We start from the raw sequence: 22,701 nt of genomic DNA, 5'->3' as shown, positions 1-22,701 counted from the left end.
GTTGTTGTACATAAAAGGAAATGAAAAAGAAACTCAATTATGAGAAACATTGCAAGGATACAGTTCCAATATTATAACTATTGCTGAAAAATATTTATATTCATCTTCACACATTTGAATCAGCTTTTTTCTCTTTTAGAACTAATTATTCTGGGAGTGCATTTTACTTTTTCTGGGGGTGAGTTAGAAGATGTTTAGACATAACAACACACTGAAAGCATAGAATACCACAATTAATCCCATTAAACTTGTATTTTAAAGTATTGGAGCATGACGATGATTAGAGGAAAGAAGATGAAGTAAAGTTTGGATATTTAGCTAATCAAGGGTAGCAGTTTTGCCCAATGTCTATGTTAGTTCAGTCTTCATCTATAAAGTATGATATGAGCTAATGTCCTCCAAATGTATTGCCATAGCAAATATTTCCTACTACTGCAGTATGCGTAGCTGTAACTGTATTTGTGTTCAGGCTTTACTTTGGAAAACATACTCACAAAACAGACATGCATATGATCAATAATCACTGTCACACAAGTTTTCTGGAAGCTAAGTTGCATTTGTATTTCTTCTTTTGTTTCCTACACTTATTTATTAAGCAGTGGGCTATTTAGGGACCACAAACTGTGCCAAAGGATTTAAAACCGAATGCAATTTTTACACTAGTAAGCTCTTGCTAAAATCTAAGTGAATATCTTATTGAGGAAACTGCCCTAGAAGGAGTTATTTTAGTCCCTATTAAAAAGTTTGACAAAATTTGGGAGGTGCCCTATTGCATGGTACGGTAACTTCCTCTGTTCCTTGATACAAAACCTATCTCAAGAAAGATGTGGTCAAAAGACATGAGCAGAACTTATATAAATTAGAGCCATAATGGGCTGGAGCATTGCTTTGCAGTAAAACAAGCTCATCTTACTCCTGTAACCTTACGAATTTTCACAAGTCACCGGTAAGGAAGATGCAGCCTCTCCTCATGCACAGCCTTAGAAGTCAGGATAATAAAAACTCACAATTCACTAGTGTGGTTACATAGTTTAAAGTCACAGTTTACCTTGTCTACTGTATTTGATAGAAAATATTCTTCTGATAGAGGTGCTTGACTAAAGCTCACCCAGATCAGGCACTGATTGATAAGTCTTTACTTAGTTGTCTGTAAGCCTCTGGATAACTATGGACTGTGACTGTAAACCAGCGGGATTGTGTCAGACACCATCATTAGAAGCATCAGACAGCTGGGCAAAAATATCAACAGCCTCAGACTGGCTGCTGAATCCAGGTTAAAAATTATTGATATGATGTCTGATATATATGATCTAAGCACTGTATCTCAGTAACAACTTGATGGATCAGATGACTCTTTAGATTTAGGATGAGCTACTTTCTTATGAGTATTTTACAGGAAAGTGCTAAGCCAAAGAACATGGCTGAACCAAGTTCAACAATTGTCTGTCTCCAGTCACCCTGCTCCCCAGTTTCTGCCCCTAGTGATATAACAGAGAGAACAACAGAGTGGACAGTCTAACAGGGACAGAACAAATCATTGGTACCTCTTATTCAGCACAGGCAATGATTGTCTTCCTCAGGCTGAGTTAAATATCCAATGCAGACATATCCTAAGATACCTGCATTTTAGAAGACTACTGTAATTAATTATTATTAATTAGATTATTTTCTCTTTAAATCCATCTAGGAATTCCACATCTGATGTCAAAATGCTTTGCCAATTACCATTTTATTGCTAACGGCACATTTCTGGGGAAAAATTGCAGTTTGGCAAGCAAGACTTTTCCAAACAGTATACCGTACTCTGACAGCTCTTAAATGGTTCTAGGAAGTGTCCAAGTGTTCCTCAAATATTTTGCTATTTCTCACTCCCAGTATTTCCAAGCATAAATGTACAAGATGTATGTCAGAGTATCTCTGATTTTTAACAGCTGAAGCCTACATTTGTTCTGTAGCTTAAATACATTGTCCAAAAGATGAAATATACCAAATAACTGGATCTCCAAAGTAGTTAAGTGAGTAGAAATATTTCAATATTATCAGGCACACGACACCTTAAATTTGTTCTAAGAATACTGTACTTCTGGCCTGTTATTGATCAGTTGGCAATTGAAAAGGGGATATAGAAAAACCCTAATATGACATCATCTCATCTTGCTGGTATAGCCTCATGGTTGGTTTTTTTTTTACTTCTTTTAGTCTAACTTCTTGCTGGTATCTTATCACAACTGAATGAAGAAATAGTTATTTTCCTTAGCTTGGCACCTGTTTTTCAGTAGGACGGTATTTTCTGGTGCTTATAGGAACAGAAATTGAAGCAAAATTAAATAAAGCTAAATATATTCAAATCTCAAACAAACACACACTTTGTAAAACCAACTAACATCACACATAAACGGTACATGCATAAAACCACCTCATCATACATAGAGAGGGTTTATACCTTTCACGCACCTAAGCACTTTTTGTCTTTCTACTTGATTTCTTTTTCACTTGGATTTGTAAGAAGGTAAGCATTTGCATTTGCAAGACTCTTTTGAAGAGGAATATGGATGCAAGAAAGTTCCTGTCCAGAAGACTCCAGTGTCTTCTTAGGAATTTAGTTCAAGTGTTTAATGCAGCTCAGGTGCCACGTTAGTGCCATAAAGCTGACTGTCTTGGGGAGGCAGTATGCTCCCGCTGCTTTCCAGCCCCAGCTCTGCTTGTTTATGATCAGCTCAGTTTTCTCCTCATGAGGGTGTGCCCAGAAACCTTTGCCATAGAAAGAGATTGTGTGAGGCAATTCTATTATTAGATACCAACGTCCTTCAGGCACACACTTGTCTCACACAATTTTTTTGTTAAATATGGAAGTGACATCTTGCCTGCTGCCTATGGAGATTTTTATCTCTTAGTAGCCTTCTCATATTAATGTGACTGATTTTGTTTGCAGTTTGTCTTCTCATTTGGCAGTTGCAAAGCATTATCTATGCTTGGAACATACTGCTGTGAATCAGAGCTAAGTGATTCGAGGCAGTTGTTGGATGTTCAATTGACTACCCCTGACATTGTTATGCACTGATTATATTGCATATTCCTAGCATTATATCCCTTCATAGAACAGTGGTGTTTCCAAATGCATGCTCTCCATTCCCGACAGACATCCTATCAGCGTTATTCTGTTCTAATACTGTGTGCATCTCCTGGTATTTATGAGGGTTTTGTAAGATTCCCTCCAGAGAGGAAAAGTACTTTGGAAGTTTCACCTACAGCATAGCCTTACAAGCCTTCTTATAACCTCTACACAGTTCTCTTCATTCAAGATACTGATATTTTTCCAAGGTAAGACCTGTGAGTGCCAAACTTCTCAGAACAGTGACCACAAACAGGCTGCTGCATGCATAATCCAAGTCACATGAATTCCTGAGAAACAGGACTGCAAGACTCTTGGATGTTATTCACAACCATCTATTTTATTTTTAATAGATATGCCCTTCCTAAGACCGTTGAAGTAACTATAACCGCTATTTGGTCACTGTTGTTGCTGTGTCCCTGTGGATGGCTGTGGGTTAGTGTGAAATGTTCATAATTGGAGCCTTCAAGTAAGCAGTTCTCCATACACCATTTTTTGGAACTTGGTCCAAGGTTTCTGAACAGTAGCTTAGGTTTTCTGCCTAGGTTTCCTACACTATTGAGGTTAATGAAGTGGTTGGAGAGGATAGAATAGAAAGAATGCCATTTTAATTATGAAAGGGACTGATAAGTGCAGACATGGTGTGGGTATTTTGGAAAACAAGCTATGATGTTACAACATCAGGCTCGTAATTGCATAAGCATACTTCCAGTTAATTCTAATGAATTATTGCCTTGCCTTGCCTTGCCTTGCCTTGCCTTCTTCTGAGTCAGAAATGTACAGGTGCAATGGAGTATCCTAGTTCACCAAATCATTACAATTAAAACTACTGTGAAACGCAGAGCTCTGTTTCTCCTCTCACTGACTGGCAGCTATGCTGGAGATATGTTATTGCATCATACTGGTATCACGTTTTATTTCCATGGTTTCACTTTCAGGAAACAGAGCAATTTTTTCACTCTCTCATACCCGTCTATGGGAAAGCTAGTCATCAGTCTGGAAATTATCTAGTTAAATCATTAGCTTTTGGAATTAATTGTAAAACTTCTGAAGGCCAATAGAGCTACATCAGTCTACTCATTCATATCCGCAGTGTGGCCCATTAACACTATAATATACACTTAGTCTTGAGAATTGGGGTAAAATGTAAAATGTTTTCAAAAATTGATGCATTTAAAGTATTGTGTAAAGGAATAGAAGTAGACAGGACTAGTTAACTCTGAGTCCTTAGGCTGACATTTAATATTATTTTATTCTTACGTAAGTTATGCTCTATTTCTTTCATGTGTATTTTTTTTCCCTCTGAGACAATATCTTATTTTACTGTATGACTCAGTCCTGAAGGAATTACAACAGTGAAAGATGTCAAGAAAATAAAGGGAGCACCAGCTTCTCTTTAGTGCATGAGAACTTCAGATAAATCCCCTCAGGAAAGCTGAACTACAAAATTACTTGTTTTTTTAGTTCAAGGGCTTGTCAATACTTGAAAGGTATTGCAGATAAAACGTTATTATCCAGTACTATGTCTTATGCCCAGAAACAGTTTTGTATATTAATGGGGCTTTCATTGCTGGTAATTACTCCCTGCATTGGGAGCCAGAGGTGGGAGGATTATGAGTTTCTAATCCATACCAAGTTTTGCTAACTGATAGTGATACCTATCTGGTAAATGATGTTGCTTTTCAGCTATTTGGATTGTCTATCAGTTCACATCTATAGTATCTACTGGGTCAAAGTTAGCCTGACCAAATAGCCAGTTGATTTTAAATTTATGTCTTTGTACACCACCCAGAACTATCTTTCCCATCAGTCATTAGCTGCAAATTTCACACACCCGTGTATGTGATCATATTTCTTACCCAAGAGTATTCATGCTACTATTTTGTGACTCAGGCTGCATTTACTGTCTCTGCAAAAGTCTTGTAAATATACTGTTACTCCAATAAGAAGAAAAACATGAAATCAGTATTTCTTAATGTGGTTGTGGACTAAATGTATGAACAGAGAGTTTACAAAGGACAGATGTAGACTATAATTTTAATATCAGCAACAATTCTATAAGTAGTTTCTCACAAAAGAACATAATTAGCATCAAGCAGCAGCAAAAAAGCCCCATTAACTTCAATCTACTGCTTAGAATGGATAACAGGAATAAAAAGGAGCTAAAAGCATTACAATTTAAGCATTATGATTAGCATTTAGTATTAAAGCATTACCATTCAAGCATTATTCCTTAAAAGAAAGAAAATAAAAGGATTGTATTAATACCTGAAATTTTTTTATTTAAAAACTTAGTAAAATAATTACAATGTTTGATAAGAAGCAAGGATATGTCTCTTCAACACAATGTTATCAAGTCATTTGCTACCTGCCTTTCTCAAAGATTTGTTTTTAAAGGAACACTGCCAACATGTGGATAGACTTTCAGTGAAATAAATACACCACTGAAAAATTCACCACAGGCAAGTCGAAAGAATTCTAGTTTCTGAATATATACTTGAATTAGAGCTCAAACACACTGGCTAGACTTTATGCTTTCTTGTTGTCTTGAGGTATTTTAAGTTAGAGTACCTTGGCTTAATAGATGCCACTGCCATGGGCACCTTAATTAGCATATGGTACGTTCTCTATCCTTTAACATATGTGATCTGACTGAGGGCTACAATTTTGTTACAAATAAAAGCTCTACAGTTAATAAATAATTTAAGACTGAGAGCATCACTGAAGTAGACTATTTTGCTACAGAAGTATTAGTCACGATGTTTTTGCACAATTTTCTTTTATAATCTTTTTAATGGGTGCAAGGGATTTTGTCCTCGTTGCCCTGTGCAAATAGAATCCAACTAGGGGTGTCAACACTGAACACTTCAGAGAAGTATGTGTAATAATACACATGTGTTACATGGTGTTACACTGACCATTCGACTACACCTGGTGCTTACTTCTGCTTTATGGAAGATCGAGGACACATCAACCAGCTTAGTATCTTATGGTAGGCATGTTCACAGAACTCAGCATATCAGGAGCAAAGTAACCCTGGATGGTTCATCAGTCTCATATTTCTAATATTCAATACTTGCCTGATTCACATCACTTAACTTTGTAGTACTAGACAAAGATTAACAAATACATTAATAAAAATACATTAAGTAAATCGTGTTAGGTTTTTCACGACATCTGATAAGTGGCTGATAATTTCAGACCACAGCTCTTCAAGAGCTCTCCATTTTGAAAAAGAGAAAGTAATACTATTCAGTTGCTTAATGGGGTACTTTGGAGATGAGCCATGAGCACGGATGACTTAAATTCCAGTTTTATTCTGGCTATGGGGTACTTATGTTTGTATCTTATTTATTAAGCATCTTGTTTATATCTTATTCATTAAGAGCAGTAATTGAAGTTCTCAAAATCCATAACCATTGTTGCTTTACTACTGTTGATGTCATTTATTGTTGATTTCAAGAAAAAATAAGTCTTGTCAATACTAAGTCCTTTTAAAATGCTCAGTGTGGATTTATTCTGGGCAGATTTCCTACTTTATAAAACTTCTGTCTTAGTGAAGAAATTTACTACCATTTTTTTTCTCTGTATTTAAGAATGGCTGTTTTCAATGCTACGTAGCTTCAGTTTATGGTGGATAAGAGAAAGTGACTGCTTCCTGAGCTGAATTCAGAATGTAATCACTGGAAAGAGAGACAAATCTAGGGATGATCTGTGGATCAGCTGAAGACCAGAACCCTAAGGGACAGACTGGCACAGACAGTTTATTACTGGAAGCAGAGGAGAATTCTGAGCAGAGGTCACTTAGCTGCATATTTATGAACTCTCTTGTTGCTATTGTTATCCAGATACTTTGCAGATTCTGACAAAACTCTGACTCAAAATGAAATTATCCACTGTTTGGTGAACTAGTTTTCTGCCAGGTCAGGCAGCTGAAGAATTAAAATCAGCCCTTAGAGGAATATAACTAGAGTTAGTGTAAGGTAAGCAGTGAAACATGAGGCAAGAACTGAGCAGGGAAAAGGACATTGCCATTTTGGAAAGTGGCAAGCTGTTAGATCTGCCTAAATCATCACGCTTAATTGTATCCTAATTTCTCCTGTGGAAAAAGTAACTTTTGAATCATGCCCCATAGCATGCCACAAAAACTGGTAAATTACTTCTGTGCTATGTGGTGGATATATTTGTAGTACATGATCGTTTCTAGCTAGTACATGCTTTTTTAAAGAAATTAAACACTAGATTGAGGTCTTTAGAAGTTAATTAGAAATATACTAGCAATATGCCAAGACAAAGAAAAAATTACACTGGTTTAACTGAAAGTTCTTACAGTAGTTTATTTATTTTTATGAATTAAACAAAATCTGCAAAACATGAAAAGTGTTTATGGCAAAGTGACTATACTGCAATAAAATGTTCCACTGTTCTATCCCTGTTATGACTCTTCCTTACAACAGCTTGGGGTTTTTTTATCTGTAATGTAGCACTGTAATCTACCCAAAGGCTCATGTGCCACAGGTGTTTATTTCTACATGACTATTGAGAATGGGACTGCAACTGTGGCTGGACACCACGTCAAATCCTTGCTCTAGGCCACAGAGAACAAAAGCTTTCTGGATTCAAAGAAAATACACAGTGGACTAAATGTTTCTGAAAGAGACATGGAGAGAGGCAGGGTAACAGTGTGAACTTAACCACACTCTGTTATAAAGAGGAACATAGACCTAGGAAGTACTGCTGAAAGGTAGGTTGTAATATAAATAAAAAGCAGATAGCAATGACACTTCTGTGGAAGCAGCTGCTTCTTCTAGCAAGAATTTGCAATGAGTTAAGATATGCAAAAACAACCATGACTCATTTAGCTCCATCGTTCACAAAATTATTTACTTTATTTATTTAACTGGCTACACCTGTAGAAATAGATAGACACATAGATAAGGATATTTATTTTGCCAACACGGTGCTATGGGTTGTTTGGGACAGCACCCTGTGCAAGAAGTGGCTACAAGGGGCTGTAGTTCCTGCTGGCAGGGGATGAGGGTCTCAGATTTGTTCAGAACGGTGCACGCAACAAAGAAACAAAAAACCAAAACCTCACATTCAGGAAGAAGTTAATGTATTAATCAATAGTACTAACCACTTCAGTCAATAAATGAAAAGAACTTCTCTATTCCTTATCTCCCAGTTCAAGTTTAGGCACAAGTATTTGTTGGGACAATTTTTTCATCTTATTTTAAGGTTGTCAGCCAAATGATTCACCAGTTCCACACCTGAGTCTGGGCTACTTCTGACATGTTTCAGCAAGACTGATGAACCCTCACCGTCCAGCCCCTGGAGGCCTGGCAACTTCTCAGCTACAAAGCTTTACTGTGTGTAGTTGCTTTTTACATGCAGATCCGGTTGAAAACAAGTGAAGGCTTTCCACTGGGTCAAAGCACCCAAGTGTCTGCTGACACTTGTACTGTTCATGAAACATCTGTGCCTTTCACAAGAAAAATAAACCAGAAAAAGACAGTCTGAGTTATGTTTTCATGTGCCTAAAAGCTGGACAATCTAAAGCATTCTTTACAGATGGCTTGTCTTCAAAGTTAACAGAAAGTGCAGGGTTGCTGCACAATATAAACATACTTTAACCCATGAAAAAATCTTAATTTAGATATTTTTGAATGAATGCTACCAAACTAAGGCACAATACGGGTTATTGCACATGCTGTAAGGGTATATTTAGGGCTTTAAGCAATCAAAGAAAGGTTTTATTCTGCATCTTAAAAAAAAAAAATAAAGATTGTGGTAATAGTTGACTTAAAATTTTAAAAAATAAACAATTTAAAATTCTTAATTTCTACAAACTCACAAGCTATAACTTGAAACTGTATTTATTTTATAGTGGAAAGCACCTATAACTTTTAGGCACTTTTTAAAATTATATTGGAGAAATTCTAGCTTTTTACCAACACAAGCAAAGATGGACTTTTAAATACATTCAATTTTTTTCCTAAATGATGTTATACAATACTGCAGCGAAATGCTTATTCTTCTACTACAGTACAAATGGTGCTACTGTGAAATGAGCTCTATAACTGACTAATTCTGTATGACTAGTTCCTATTGTATTATCTTAAAACTTGCTGTTAATAGGAAAATCTGGATATAGAAATCTCTGCACATGTAACGGAGAATGATCTTATTTTAGCTTTTTAGCTTCCTAAAGCTGTATTATACTGATTAGGGACTTTTGATTGGCAGAAATTAAGAATGGTGAAAGCAAGTGATGAGCAAGCTCAAAACACTCCATTCAGGCCTCCCAGCAGCCTCTGCATGATACTGTGTAGAATCTGTACATAGTTAGCTACACAGGTATTGGTTCTTTAATTTATTTAAATATAGGCCAGCCAGGGTTAGTGCTTTGAAAAGAAAGCTCTAGCGACCTGTCATCCTATTAAAATAAAATATTTGATGATTTAATAATGTAAAGAAGTCTTTATTTTGAGGATGGGCTGTTGTGATTTGTTAAGGTGTCTGAGAATATGTAAATGGTTATTAAAACTCACTTAGGTCTGTGCCAACATTAGGGCCAGTGTTAAACTCCAAGACTTAGAGTGAAACATGACTTTGACCTACATTGTGCTACAAGGTTGTCACCATAACTAAGTCTGTGAAACATGATCATGTGTGGAAAAAGTGCACTTCTAGGTTTATGAAACATAGAGAAGAGGTGCATGGCTGCACTAGCGCCTGGGCTCTTGTGGACCCCTGGCCTTTGCCACTTTCTTTACCCAAAGAACAATTAACTTCAGATTTTTTTTTATTTTTAAAATAAATATGGGACAATAAAATTGTGTTCTTTGGGAGGAATCAATTTCCATTTCCTTCTTTCTCTAAGAAAAAAAGTCAATCAGATGATAGCAAAAGCATAGCTGTCAGGGAGCAGGGGGCAGGCAAGTCAATAATGAGGCTAGGTATTGAATGCATGTAATTTATATACATTCCTATTCCAGGTTAAGTGTAGATGGCCTGTCCACCTTGATCAACATCAGGAAAATTTTGTCCCAAATTGATGATATATGACATATCACAGCATGATTCCTTTGTCATCTCTACACATAATCCCTCCCTAATGCCAAGAGGATTGCAGCAGCTTTAGGTTCATGGTGTTTGCCTTCAATCTTATGGCTCTTTGTTGATGTTCAGCAATAATCACAAGTTTTGTCTCTTGTGCCCCAAATTCTCTGGGGGTGCAGGGGCTGGCAGCAGGTATTACTATCACCTATCAGTATTTCATTATACGTATTACAGCAATAAACACAGTAGTACAAGCTGTTATGCAGATATTAAATGTTATGTAAGTTAAGATGATACAGTACTACATGCTTTACTAGCAAACATGTACACAATGTCCACAGAAGTAAAAAGTGCCTTGAAAACCAAAGCATGGGTAATCCTCTCTCCTCAAACTGGAGAGACCCACGGTCTTCAAAAGTTCACAGTTGCCATGATGCCGTTTCCCATGTGTGCCAAGTTTAAAAGCCATAAATATAATATTTGTAGCATTTTTTAGTTCTTGAATTTGATCCTGAAGATGTTTCTACTTTTCTACTTTTCCCACAGCTGACACTTCTAATGATGTTTTAATACTTTCATATTTCCTGGTGACATCCACCATGGATTCCTGGTTCTCTTTAACAAATACCAGGTCCCTTTTGTGCAATTCATTGTTTTGATCTCTTGTGTTTGATTCCTGGAACACTGCCCAGTCTTTCTTTGTAGCATCATTTGATCACATTTCACACAGTTGGTTATGCTTTTTTGATTTCTGCGTCTTGCACAGCAAAACACTACCGGATGATAAGGGAATAATTTGTTTATTTGTTTAAATAAAAAGGTAAAATTGCGACGGAAGAGGCACGTCAAGGAGATGCAGGCAAAGCCGGCCGGACGGCACCGCCACGGCCTGCGCGACTACTGCGCCTCGGGCCCGGGCGCCGCCGCGGCCGGGTCCCCCCGGCCCTGCGGAGCGGCCCAGGGGCCGCCACGTTCCGACCCTCGTTCCTTCGGGTCCGGAGCCTGCCCCGGCATCCCCGGCGTGAGGCGGGCCCATGCGGGGAGGAGGCGGTGCCGCGGGGCCCAGCCAGGGGCGAGGAGGAAGCGAGCGCTGAGGCGGCTGCGGGTGGTGGCTGGCGGGAGCTGCCTCTCCTGAGAAAGCTGCCGAGCAGGGAGGGAGCCGCGGGCCGATAGTGCTGCGGCCCCGGTGGGGTGGTGCTGGCGGTGGGCAGGGACTGAGCCCGTCCTGGGAGCATGCGGCGGCAGGAGGAGGAGGAGTGAAGAGCTGTGGTAGCGCCTCCGCTGAGAGCGGACTCCGGGAGGAAGATGGAGCCCTTTCCCAGCGGTGAGTACCCGGGCGGCCGCCGGAGCCCGGGACGGGGCCGCGGGGCCTCCCGGCGGAGCCGTGTCCAGCGGGTGGTGCTTGCCCAGAGGAAAACGAGAGGCTTCGTAGTCTTGCTGCCCCTGTGGTCTGCGGCTTGAAAATTGTCTCAGGTTAATTAGGAATAGGTGTCTTGAACGCCAGAGGTGAGAGGAGCTCCCTCGCTTTTTCGGCGCTGTTGCGCTTCTCGCTGCCCGGCCGGGGTCTCACTGACGCTGGGAAGCCGGGGCCACTTGTACACCAGCTGTACATTCGCCGTGTGTGGCACCACTGAAGGAGCCTCGTAGGCGTCTGGGGTTCCAAAGCCATCGTGATTCTAATGGGAAGTAGGAACCAGACCCGCTGTTCATAGCATTTTCCTGATCGGGCCGTTCTCACCGGAGCGTGCCTCCCCCACCACCCCCCCCCTTCCCCCGACCCCCCGAGCAAAAGGAGAAGTAAAATACATAACTATTAGCGGTGTACGAAATAGTGTTTCAGGTTGTTCATGAAAGCCAGAAAGCTTTCAGAGCTGTCCGTGCATTGACAGAAGTGCTTGGAATACCGACGTGGTTTGCATATGCTTAGACATAAGCATACGGGAGCGTTTGCTGGCATCGTGATACAGCAGTGTGTATGCATCCTGTGCTTGTGCCTGAAATGAAGCCATGAAAAGTCCGTGTTGCTACTGCCTCTACTAATAGTAACACATTCTACCCGTCCAGGACAGAGGAGGAAATGCAGCTCTCAGATCAAACTGAAACTGAAGTATGTTTGGTTAGATTCACCATGGCCAAATATGGAATTAGACAGTGGGTAAAAAACTAGCCTTCCAGCTGAAAACGCAGCACTTTCGTTACAGGTGGGATTTGGTCTGTTAAATGGCATGTTGGATAGCCATCGCTAGAGTACCAAGTAGTGTTTGCTGCATCGTATTTTAACTCCTCAGTGACCTGCCAAGTCAGAGTATGAAATTTGTGTCAAATTCAGAGACAACCCCATGCACTAAAAAATAAATTTTCTGTATCATGGCAAGGGGGTTGGATGATCTTTAAGGTTCTTTCCAATCCATTCTATGGTTCTGTGAACCATGTTATGAATCTGAAAATATATCGTCATTGCTTTGCATTTCCCTTTTTTCAAACACATGAAATATCTCCTATAATTTGATGTTGCTGTTTAGAATCTGAAAGAAACTGAAGGTTATGAGCTCTGGGCATATTTTGGTGGCATAACTAGCAAGAGAGACCTTTTCCCTCTTTCTTCTCTTTGTATCATCATGTTAAAATTACAGTTTGTACAGTTGATGTTTTGTCTCTCTAGTTAATCTTGGCCTTGGTACAAGGTCTTTCAACTACAGCCTATTTCAGTCACAGGATTGTATGCTGCATTCTTGTATGCATCGTAAAAAGAGCTTGTCTTTAGTAGTAATGCAGTTTGGGGGAGAATTTTATTTTAAAGTCATCTTGCTAAGGCCATGCCCTTTGAAAGAGATGAAATGTTGTTTAGAAGGTCTGTTTGGCATAATACTATTGCTGCACTGTGCAACAAAACATTATAAAAATTCTCCTCCATGCAACCGGAAGAAATGGACCTGTGGGCTTGAGCATGTACTGAAAAGCAATCTTCATGCACTGAGCTGCCTAATTTTGTTCCCTGACATGAAAAGCCTGCAGATGGTTAGAAGACTGGAAGAAAATTTGGACCTGAAGTTGGTCAATAAATTTCTTTCTGAAAGCTCTGCTGGAAAGGACACCACAGAGAATATGCAAATATTAGAGCAAAGATGTTGCTCCATATTTCTGATGATCTTGAAGCATGTTTGGTGCTCAATAGCAGCTGCAAAAATCTGAAGTGAAGAGGATGCTTGCATTATTGGCTTTTTGAATAGAATTTTCATTTTCATACCTGGAAAACTTTTGGAAGCTTTTGTGGGCATCAAATTTTTCAAATAAACTATGTTTTTGTTTTGTCTTTTACAATAGTTACGAGTTTTGTTTGTGAGTCTATGTTGACTTGCGAAGTGCTGTTTAAATTCAGAAGAAAGGATGCCTATCACCGGAAGCTTACAGTATTATACTTGTTGATCTCCCAGTTCTTTGGGGCTTTTAGCCTTGTAAAACAGAGAAGAGAGGAAAGACTGGATCTTAAGATTTTGCAAAAGCATTTTAGTTGTATTCAGAACTCTGATGCCCACTGGGCAAACTAGCAATGAGACAGTTTCTTGTTTCACTTTTTGGAAGTAGAGCTGTGTCAGAATGAGTATGTATCTTAAAATAGATTTTAAGGCAGCAAATGCACTATAGTGGATATAAAGCCTGGTTTCTCTAGTCCAGTATTTGGTGGAATATTTTTTTTCTTTTCCCTAAATAAAAGGAAAAAGCGTAGCCATTTCAAAAGCCAAAGAAACCCTTATCCTTTCTTTGAAATCCTAGTGGGTGTGCTAAACTCTTTACTGTTTGAATAGCTTCTCCAGTGGAAATGCTCCGATAAACTAAACTTTTTTTGTTTTTTTACTTCACTCCTTACCCCTGTACTGTAGACTTAGTTTTGGACCTCTTTGAAGAGATCTAGGCTGTGTCTTCCCCCCTGCCTAGGAATTTAGGTGGAGATAATGTATGAGTTCTGTAGCTCTAGAAGAACTGTTAATTGCATATTTATTTTTAGCGCCTGGAATAGCTGAGTTAATCATAGAATATCTCAAGTTGGAAAGCAACTATAAGGATCATTAAGTCCAACTCCCTGATCCTCTTAAGACTACCTAAAACTAAACCATATAACTAAGTGTGGCATCTAGTTCCATGATCTCTGGCAGGCTTGATGCCATAACCACATCCCTGTTCCAGTGACCAGCCACCCTCTCAATGAACAGCATTTTCCTGATGTCCCATTTGCACTTCCCCTTGAAAGTTATAAATGCTATAAATTAGTACATATTCTAGAAATGGTTACTGGTAGGATTTTTTATGAGGTGGATTCCTCTATTTTGCGTGACTGTTCTTAATTTGAGATTTTTTCCCCAAGAATGAGTAATCAAAGTTTAATTAAAAGTTCATTAAAGTCTTTATTGTTGCACATAATTTTTTAAGTTATATGATCTTACATTCCTTTGAATTCTGCTCTGAATCAATGAGTAGAATTTATTTATTTTGACTAGTCACTTGTTACCTAAGCAGTTTCACTAAAATTTAAAGAAACAAATAAAAACGAGTGAATGAAGTGAAATACAGACTAAAGGGAATATGTAATGTAGTTTTGGACATATCTATTTTGGCCATCAATGCAAATTATTTAGCAAGTCTTTTGCTTATTTTTAAGATTGTATGTGTTTCTGAAAGGTCATTTAGTAATTTCCTATTGAATATATTAAATATGTAAGTTTTCTACTTGAGATGGAAAAAAGAGGTACAAGTGAGCTATGACTGAGTTTCTCATTTAAGACAAGTGACATGCATAAACTTGCAACTGCAGCTGGGATAACTTGTGATGATCTGCTGAAGTGCAAATAACACTCACTTTCACTGACATTCCTGAATTATTTTTATCCTTTTCATGCACAACAGATGCAATCATTGATATTAATTACATGACTAAATTGATGAACAAAATAAAAAGGCTCCTATAGGAAGAAGTGTGTATTTTTTTTGGAAAGTAAAAATAAATCGAGTTAGGTAATGCTCTTTACAAAATGAAAATGTTATTTGCAAAGTCTGGTTATTTCAGGTAGTTCCTGTCAGTTCTAAAATGTTCTTGGTCTTTGTGTTAATTTTGTTCAGTACAGAAATGTATTGGATGTCGCATGACCGTGTTCCTGTGTTAATAGCTTTAGTTGTATTGGGGGCAGAAGGCATTGCCTTGACTGCCAGTGTTTTACACTGTTGTGTCATGAAGCAGAAGGGTTCCTGTTTGTCTTAAACTGTTACTCAGTCCTAAACAACAGATTGAGTAATATTTTTTTGGTAAGATGGCAGATAGGAAACATCAAAGAGGTCAGTTCTTAATGTATTTATTTCCTGTGTTTTGCCTATCCCATCAATTATTACTGGGAAAAAAATGCTGGTTTAATCTGTTCCTAAGTGTGAGTTTTATGTTGAGTGCATGGTGCTGGGTAGTAGTTTTCCACAAAGCCGTGTTGTAGTGTCTGCTCTTGTGTTCCTGTGTCAGCTCAGCTGAACAGAAACCTGTTTTTTTAATGTGTTGGGTGTGTGTTTGCTTTTACTGCTTCACTGTGAACTCCCTGCCAAGCAATGGATGTTCAGAAGGGGAATTCAGTAACTTAAAGAATGTCTAAAGATGAGAGTATAGGTGCTAACATTTGTATTTTTCCACTAAGTTAGTATTCCACTTGCAGAATTAAACCATGGAGTATTTATGTGTGTTTATCTCATAAGTAAAAAAATTATGAATGCTTATGCTGACCACAGTATCTACCTGTAGAAGTATTCCAGGACTGTCTTGTGATCTTTTTTGGGAAGATAATGTAAAGTTGAGCAACCATGTGTCACATTGTTTAGGCTATGTCAGTGTGGGGATAAAGCCCTCTAATGACTGCCAAAAAAAATGGTAGAAACAAGTAAAAGCAAGGATAAAACCACCTCTGTTTGTTTCACTAGTCAGAATACTTTTTTCATATCAGATGGGCATTGGTGTAACAATTGCATACAAAGAAGCTGAATTTTTCTTTATTTAAAGCATCATCTGATTTCAGTAGTGATGAATGCAGAGAATTCAAGTTTCTCTTTTCATCCTTTACCCATTGGTTTAAGAAAGTTCAGTGAATTTCCAGTTCTCCAACACAATTTTTTTTTCATGAAGTACAAAAGTAGATTGTATAGAAGAGCAAAAGCATTAAGATTTCTTTATGATAGGGAACAGTATTATTCCCTTGTCTATCAGAGAAATGTACGCATGGCAGGTGCTACTTAGACTTCTTTCCAACAGTACCTTAAAATAAGACCATACTAACTTTTAAAATAAACCAGGATTTTGTGTGATCTGGGTTTTAATTGCCTCAAAGTATTAAAGAGTACATATGTACCTTTTGAAGTTGTGTTTTGACTACTTATGATACTGATTTAAATAATGGAAGTATATTAACCTTAAATTGTAATAATCAAAAAATTATTTGTGATTTGTGCCTTTTTGTACACAGAAATATGGATACTCCTGAAGGAAATTTGAAGTAAGGAGGGGAGGGAAAATGTCTGGAAAACTCATCTAGTTGATCAGAGACAGGAATTTCAGGGTAATACAGTGTGCTGGGTTCTGTGCAGTTTGTGTCTGTGGGGCACAGCTGATTCTTTATTGCTTCATGACTGTTGTCTTAAAATAGATGTTCAAGGAAGACCTCAGAGTCTTCTTATGGATTTTTCAGGGTGTGTAGTAGTCTACTGAAGCAGTGGTGTACTTTACTACATCTGGTGGAGAGTGAAGAAGTGGAATCCTGGTTCCACTGAAACATGAGATGCTTTCAATCAGCTGTGTGTTCATGTGGAAATAAAGTGAGTTCTGATTTTGGGATTTGTGGTTTTATTCCAATCAAAACTCCCACCAAGATGTTTGGAGGAATGTTTCAGTGTGCTTTACTAAGTATAACTGTATGCAGAGAGCTTTCCTTTGTTTGTAATTGCTCTAACATTGAAGGAATATATTCTGTTAACTGGAGTTCTTGTGTAACAATACTTCTACCAGACTGCCATTGACTTTTATGGAGAATCAATTGTGTTCAAAACTCAAAATTCAAAGAATGTGCCTTATTCACCTACTGATCTAGGGACTAATAGTGGTTTTTATTTAAGCCTTTCTTTTGTATAAAAACTGACAGTTTCTTCAGTAACAATGAGTTGGTAGCACAGTAGTAGAACCACTTTTACTATTTTTCATGTGTGAAAAACAAAAGTTCTGGACATAGCAAGACTTGTGTTAGTGGGAGACCAAAACGTTTTGATGTGCTTTAGAGGCCTCATATTTCTGACCTGTAAACCATTACAAGAGAAAAACAAAGAGTAGGTTTTTAGAAAATGGGACTGTGAATACAGCATGTGTAAACTGAGTTGCCATAAAAACTTGTGCTTTTTATCATTGATGGAGATACTAATGAGGCTTTAGTATCTTGTGTGGCACAAATGAATAATCATAAATGTGACTCATTGAATGATTTAGTTCGCAAGGGACCTTCTGAAAAGTGTCTGGTATCTGGGCTGCCCACACCCCCATGGTGATGGTTGTTATGATGAGAATTTCAAAGCTGATACATGATACCTGGATAGGGTTTTAGAACAATTTACATCTGAGTATGTCCTAAGCTAGCAGGCAGACACACTGCCACTTCTTTCTTTATCAATACCTTTGTCTTGTTATATCATGAGACTGAGAAAAATGTAGGTAGATGTATTTTTGCTCTGTTAAGATGATACGAAACTTACTCTGTCAGGAATCATAGGCAGTAACCTCTAGATATTGTTGAGTCTTGCTTTTTGTGAACTGGACTGCCAGTGATGGAGCAGTGAATGCATAAAGTTTGCTTGTGACCTACAAATGGTTGGCACGGTTGGAATTGTCAAGTGTGTATTAAGCTACAGTAGTAATCCAGAAGGCACATTGGGTTGCTTCAATAGAGCGTGTTCAAGACAAGAGGATGTCATTCTACCCAGTTATTGCTAAAAGCAAACAAAAGAACAAAAAGATTAGTCAAGCGTGAGTTTGTGTACAGTCTATCAGATTCTATACCTAACTGTTAGATGTTTCAGAAAACTCTCAAATTTTTTCTTCAGAACAACTGGTACCAGCAGAGAGATGTTTTGTATCTTTAGCTGTGATGAGCCTGGTATTTATCAGTCATGAAATTTATGGACAGATGATGTGAAGAGGATGGTCATGAGTTCTGAATATGGGAGTTGAGTAGCTCAAGAAATTTGAGACACAACTTCCTGGGTGTGTTTTAAGATTCAGGACCTTTTCGTTAGATTGTGGTTAAACATTTTATGTGATTTGAATTGCAAAACATGCCTTTGGTAAGATTGGAAACAGGAAACTAAAACAGCCTTATTCTATATTTAAAGCCAGACGCTTCTTTCCTATCTATTTTTTTCTGTTCAACCAATGGCTGAGGATTGAACACTGCCTCAGCCTTGTGGTAGGTTTTCCTTCTCAGTAGTTTACAAAGAGGAAAGTGTAATTTAAACCCACTTACTCTTTCCTTCCCTCCACTTCCCCACATTTTCTCATAGGAAATGTAACTAGTACCAGATTTACACTTGAAAATATATAGTTAAATGTGAATGGACATGATATATATCTGTTGGATATCAAAATCTAGGCTAAACTTGGTTTGGTTAGCCTTAAGTTCTCCTCTTATTTCCTCTTACTCCAGATGAATAATTATGACAAAAATAAGTCACAATTTTTTGCCAGTTGTACAGGTGGAGTACTCAGTAAATGATCCAATCACTTTTTCCCTTCCTATGATACTTACTTTTTATTGATAACATAAAAGTGAAAATTTGAGAAGTCTCAATAGTAGCTTGGACATGTAAATCTAATTTGTAGATGGTGATATGTAATTGATCGAAGTGGTTCTTCAGCCTGAGGTCCTGCCAAAGAAAAAGCAATGGTACTTTGCTTAAAAATCAGGAAGAGACTTTCAGAGAACCATTCAGAAGCACCCAAGACTAATAAACAGTGACTTCCTTGAAATTACACTCCTTGCTCATGTTTCTTATGGCAACTTTAGATAAGAGAGGTTCTTAAAATACACAATCACACATTGCTTTAATTTCCATGATACAGTGAATTGGAAGGGGTTTGCACCAGTCTATGTGCAGAAGCTTGTCATTGAAGTATTTATCTCACATTCATTTTAAAAACTCACATGAACAAGTAAACAGCAGAAGTAGACCTTGCAGTATAGCTTGAAGGGGCAAGTGACCTTGTAAGACTTGGAACTGGGGTTCCCTTGTGCATTTTGGAGTGGAAAGCAAGATTTGTCCTCCTTTGCAATACAGGAAAACCTATTAATTTTCAAGTTAGGGTTTGGTTTTTTTTTGAGAAGGAAGAGTTTTTATTTTCCCCCAAAACAAGCATCTGTTTTGAAGACCTTTTGTCTTTCCAGTGGAAGCCATGATATAACTATTAACTATAATTAACTATACAGATTCTTGTAAACTTCTACCAGCTATTTGTATTTTGAAATCAAACCCTTGCAGAGTGGTTCAAGTTGTGAGCATATATTAGGTATTGTCTGCCTTTTGATAAGAATATTTATTAAAATCACAGAGTCATCACATCTGTTTGCATGTAGATGTTGACACTACAAAAAGCAGCAGACCCTCCTTTGTTTTACTGGAGTCTTTGTGCCTTATTTTTTTAAATTATTATTTTTAAAAATTATTATTATTTGTTGTTGTTGCATTCAGCATACAAAAGTATATATAAGCATATATATGTCCTATTTCAGTCTATTAAAAATATGCAATGAATATATAATTTCGCTGCATAATGGGAATTAAGAACATGCTTTTAGCTTACCTGTTGCTTTTGTTGTGTATCTAAAATGCCAGCAAATCCCATGGATGATTCAGATTCTCATGCTAATGCTTCATGTTGCCTAATACTTCTTCATTTTAATTTTTTTTCCATTGGATTATTCCTTTTTTTTTCAATTGAATTCAGTAATTTGAGAGAGAAAAATGGTGACATCTATTTTGTAGCAGCCTAACTTTTTTTTTTCCCCCAGAAATGTTGTTAGCCTGTAAAGGTTCTTCAAGTAAGGTTTAACACATTCAAAATAACTGCAGGCATGAAAGTTTTTGTTCCTAAATGTGCTTTCCTGTAAGTGGATGTATATTAACCCTTTATGCTGACTGTACCATGGAACCATGGTGAAATGAAGGCAAAGGTCTTTCCAGTAGCACTTGTGATTTCCTTGACATTCCAGTGGCTTGTTGTGTCTTTGTTAGCTGAGTAAAGGTTGTAACTATTTTGGTATTGCAGATAGATGCAGATTTGAAATTACATGAATAACATTGTGTACTGTCCTGCTTTAGTAAGAGCAAATAATTTTTTTGTGTATGGAATTATTTTCTGGCTCAGAAGGAACTTAAAATGTATGGAATGATTAGGGAGACACAGTAAAGAAGGAGGAAATCTTCAGTCAGAATCTTAGCATAACTAACGTGTTTGTGGACATGGGCTTTGTTTGCTGAACAAGCTTGTTGGAAAAGATAAGATAAGCTTTTCTTCATTCCCTCCAAACACAGAATTTTTAATGGATGATTGGAGACAGCCCAGAGCGTAACAGTGCAGGAAGTAATCTGCATTATAGAAGGAAAAACTAAATTGCTATGACAGGGAATAACAATCATAAACAAACAAATTTTTAGAGCATGATGAAAAGAGTATAAAATTAAAAGGCAGCCGTGTAAAAAATCAATGCTTTCTTCAATTCAGGTTTGATGTATCTATTGATACTTACAAGAAGGAAAAGTGTAATGCAATATTTAAGTGTTAGTACAGTGACCTTAATCACTGCTTTTTCAAGACACAATTTTGCAGAAAGAATTTTGAAAATATGAAGATTTTTACTTGTTTTACTATTCACTTATGTTTCACTTACACACTGTTCCACTAAAAAAGTACAGTATCTTTCAAAAATTAGATTTAATTTTTCAAGTAAATCTTCAGGGGGTTCTTTTGCCTGTAAATGTGTGAACTCAAATTTTAGAATTTCTTGAGTTTAAGGAGTTGTGCCTGTCTCCTGTAAGATCCATGCAGTCAATTTTCAGAGCTTTTATGTTGAGTTCTGGCTCCAGAAATGGCATAAGATGAGTAATTTGCTTACATGAAGACTTTGAATAAAGGTAACTTTTTGCTTGACATTCCTCCTCACACTTCCTTTCCTCTGGGGGTGCATAGAACCAGAAGCATCACTGCTTGCCTGACCCGCAAAAGCTTGAGGTTTTACCTAGGATTTCAGATAGATTTCGCAGTATACTGAGATATTTGGCATGTGATCATCAAGATCTTGTGCCAGTACCCTTGTACTCTTTCTGCAAGTGAATTTCTGTGTCCCAAAGAGCAAGCAAGTGGTGACAGGCATCTTTTACTGCCTATACTGTAAATCAATTGTCTACGAGCAAAATTCAGCAAAACTGATATAACTTCTGTAAGGTGATATTTTAGAAGAACAGAAAAGCAGTTTTTAAAATTAATATTTGTTAGTCAAGTTTTTTTTCCCCTTCAAAGTTGTTTTTTTTAATTGCTTCCTCCAAAATTTTGAGGCATTTCTTTCCAAGCTATGACCAGACAAGACACACAGTGACAGAGCAGGGAGAGCTGGCAATTAGAAATGCTGATTGAGTACTATATGTTTGCATGGAAAACAAGGTAAGGAAGGAGGTAGTTAAGAGTTCATGACTGTCCCAAAGTTTCAAAGTAAGTAAGTACACTAATTCCTGTGTTAACTGCTCCTGGAAATAGGCGTACAGTCCTACAGTGGATCAGTGACTGTAGTGCTCAGAGGAGAAGTAGGAAGAGCTTGCTCACATTTTTAATTATTTAATCTTCTGTTGGATAGCAGCAGCTGGATGTCCAGAACTGTTACTCTGAAAGGAGAAAAAGAACAAAGAGGAGGATGGAAAACAAAACAGTGTCTGCATTATCCTGAACACAGGTGTCTGGGAAAGGATAGTGGGATGTGGTGAGGGGCTAATGTACCTTCTGTTAGAGGAAGTGGTGAGCTGGATCGGGGAATAGGCCAAACAATGTTCAGGGTGATGTTCTACCAGTTTTAACAGCTAGGAGTACAGGATGGCATCAGCAAATAAATTGAGATAATCTACACATTTTGCAATTTACTTAATTAGATAAGATTTTTAGAATTTATACTTAATATTAGAAGTCCCCATGCTAAGCAATTATTTATTGAATCATAGAATCATTTAGTATGGAAAAGACCTTTAGGATCATGGAGTACAGCCATTAACCTAACTCTGGCAAGTCCACCACTAAACCATGTTCCTAAGTGCCACTTCCACATGTCCTTGAATACCTCCGGTGATGACAACTCCATCACTTCCCTGGCCAGTCTGTTCCAAATCTTGATAATCCTTTTGGTGAAGAAATCTTTCCTAATATCCAGTCAAAACCACTCTTGATGAACTTGAGGCCATTTTCTCTTGTCTTACTACCT

The 22,701-nt window shown here is 37.7% G+C and overlaps 1 protein-coding gene across 2 annotated transcripts in view; it reads left to right on the top strand.

Moving 5' to 3' along the window:
• Positions 1 to 11,292: 11,292 nt before the first annotated feature.
• Positions 11,293 to 22,701, top strand: part of LNPEP (leucyl and cystinyl aminopeptidase) — a 56,094-nt gene continuing 44,685 nt past the window's right edge. The window contains exon 1 of one of the 2 annotated variants that reach the window (XM_058826861.1): positions 11,293 to 11,498. Coding sequence is in view for 1 of the 2 variants with exons in the window: in XM_058826858.1 (XP_058682841.1) it covers positions 11,480 to 11,498 (19 nt within the window). In the remaining variant the exon portion in view is untranslated. The remainder of the gene's footprint in view (positions 11,499 to 22,701) is intronic. The other variant, XM_058826858.1, reaches the window with a different exon arrangement.

Source organism: Poecile atricapillus, chromosome Z (assembly GCF_030490865.1).
Source record: "Poecile atricapillus isolate bPoeAtr1 chromosome Z, bPoeAtr1.hap1, whole genome shotgun sequence".
In the NCBI taxonomy this organism is placed as follows: Eukaryota; Metazoa; Chordata; class Aves; order Passeriformes; family Paridae; genus Poecile; species Poecile atricapillus.
This window is presented reverse-complemented; position numbering and strand designations above follow the sequence as displayed.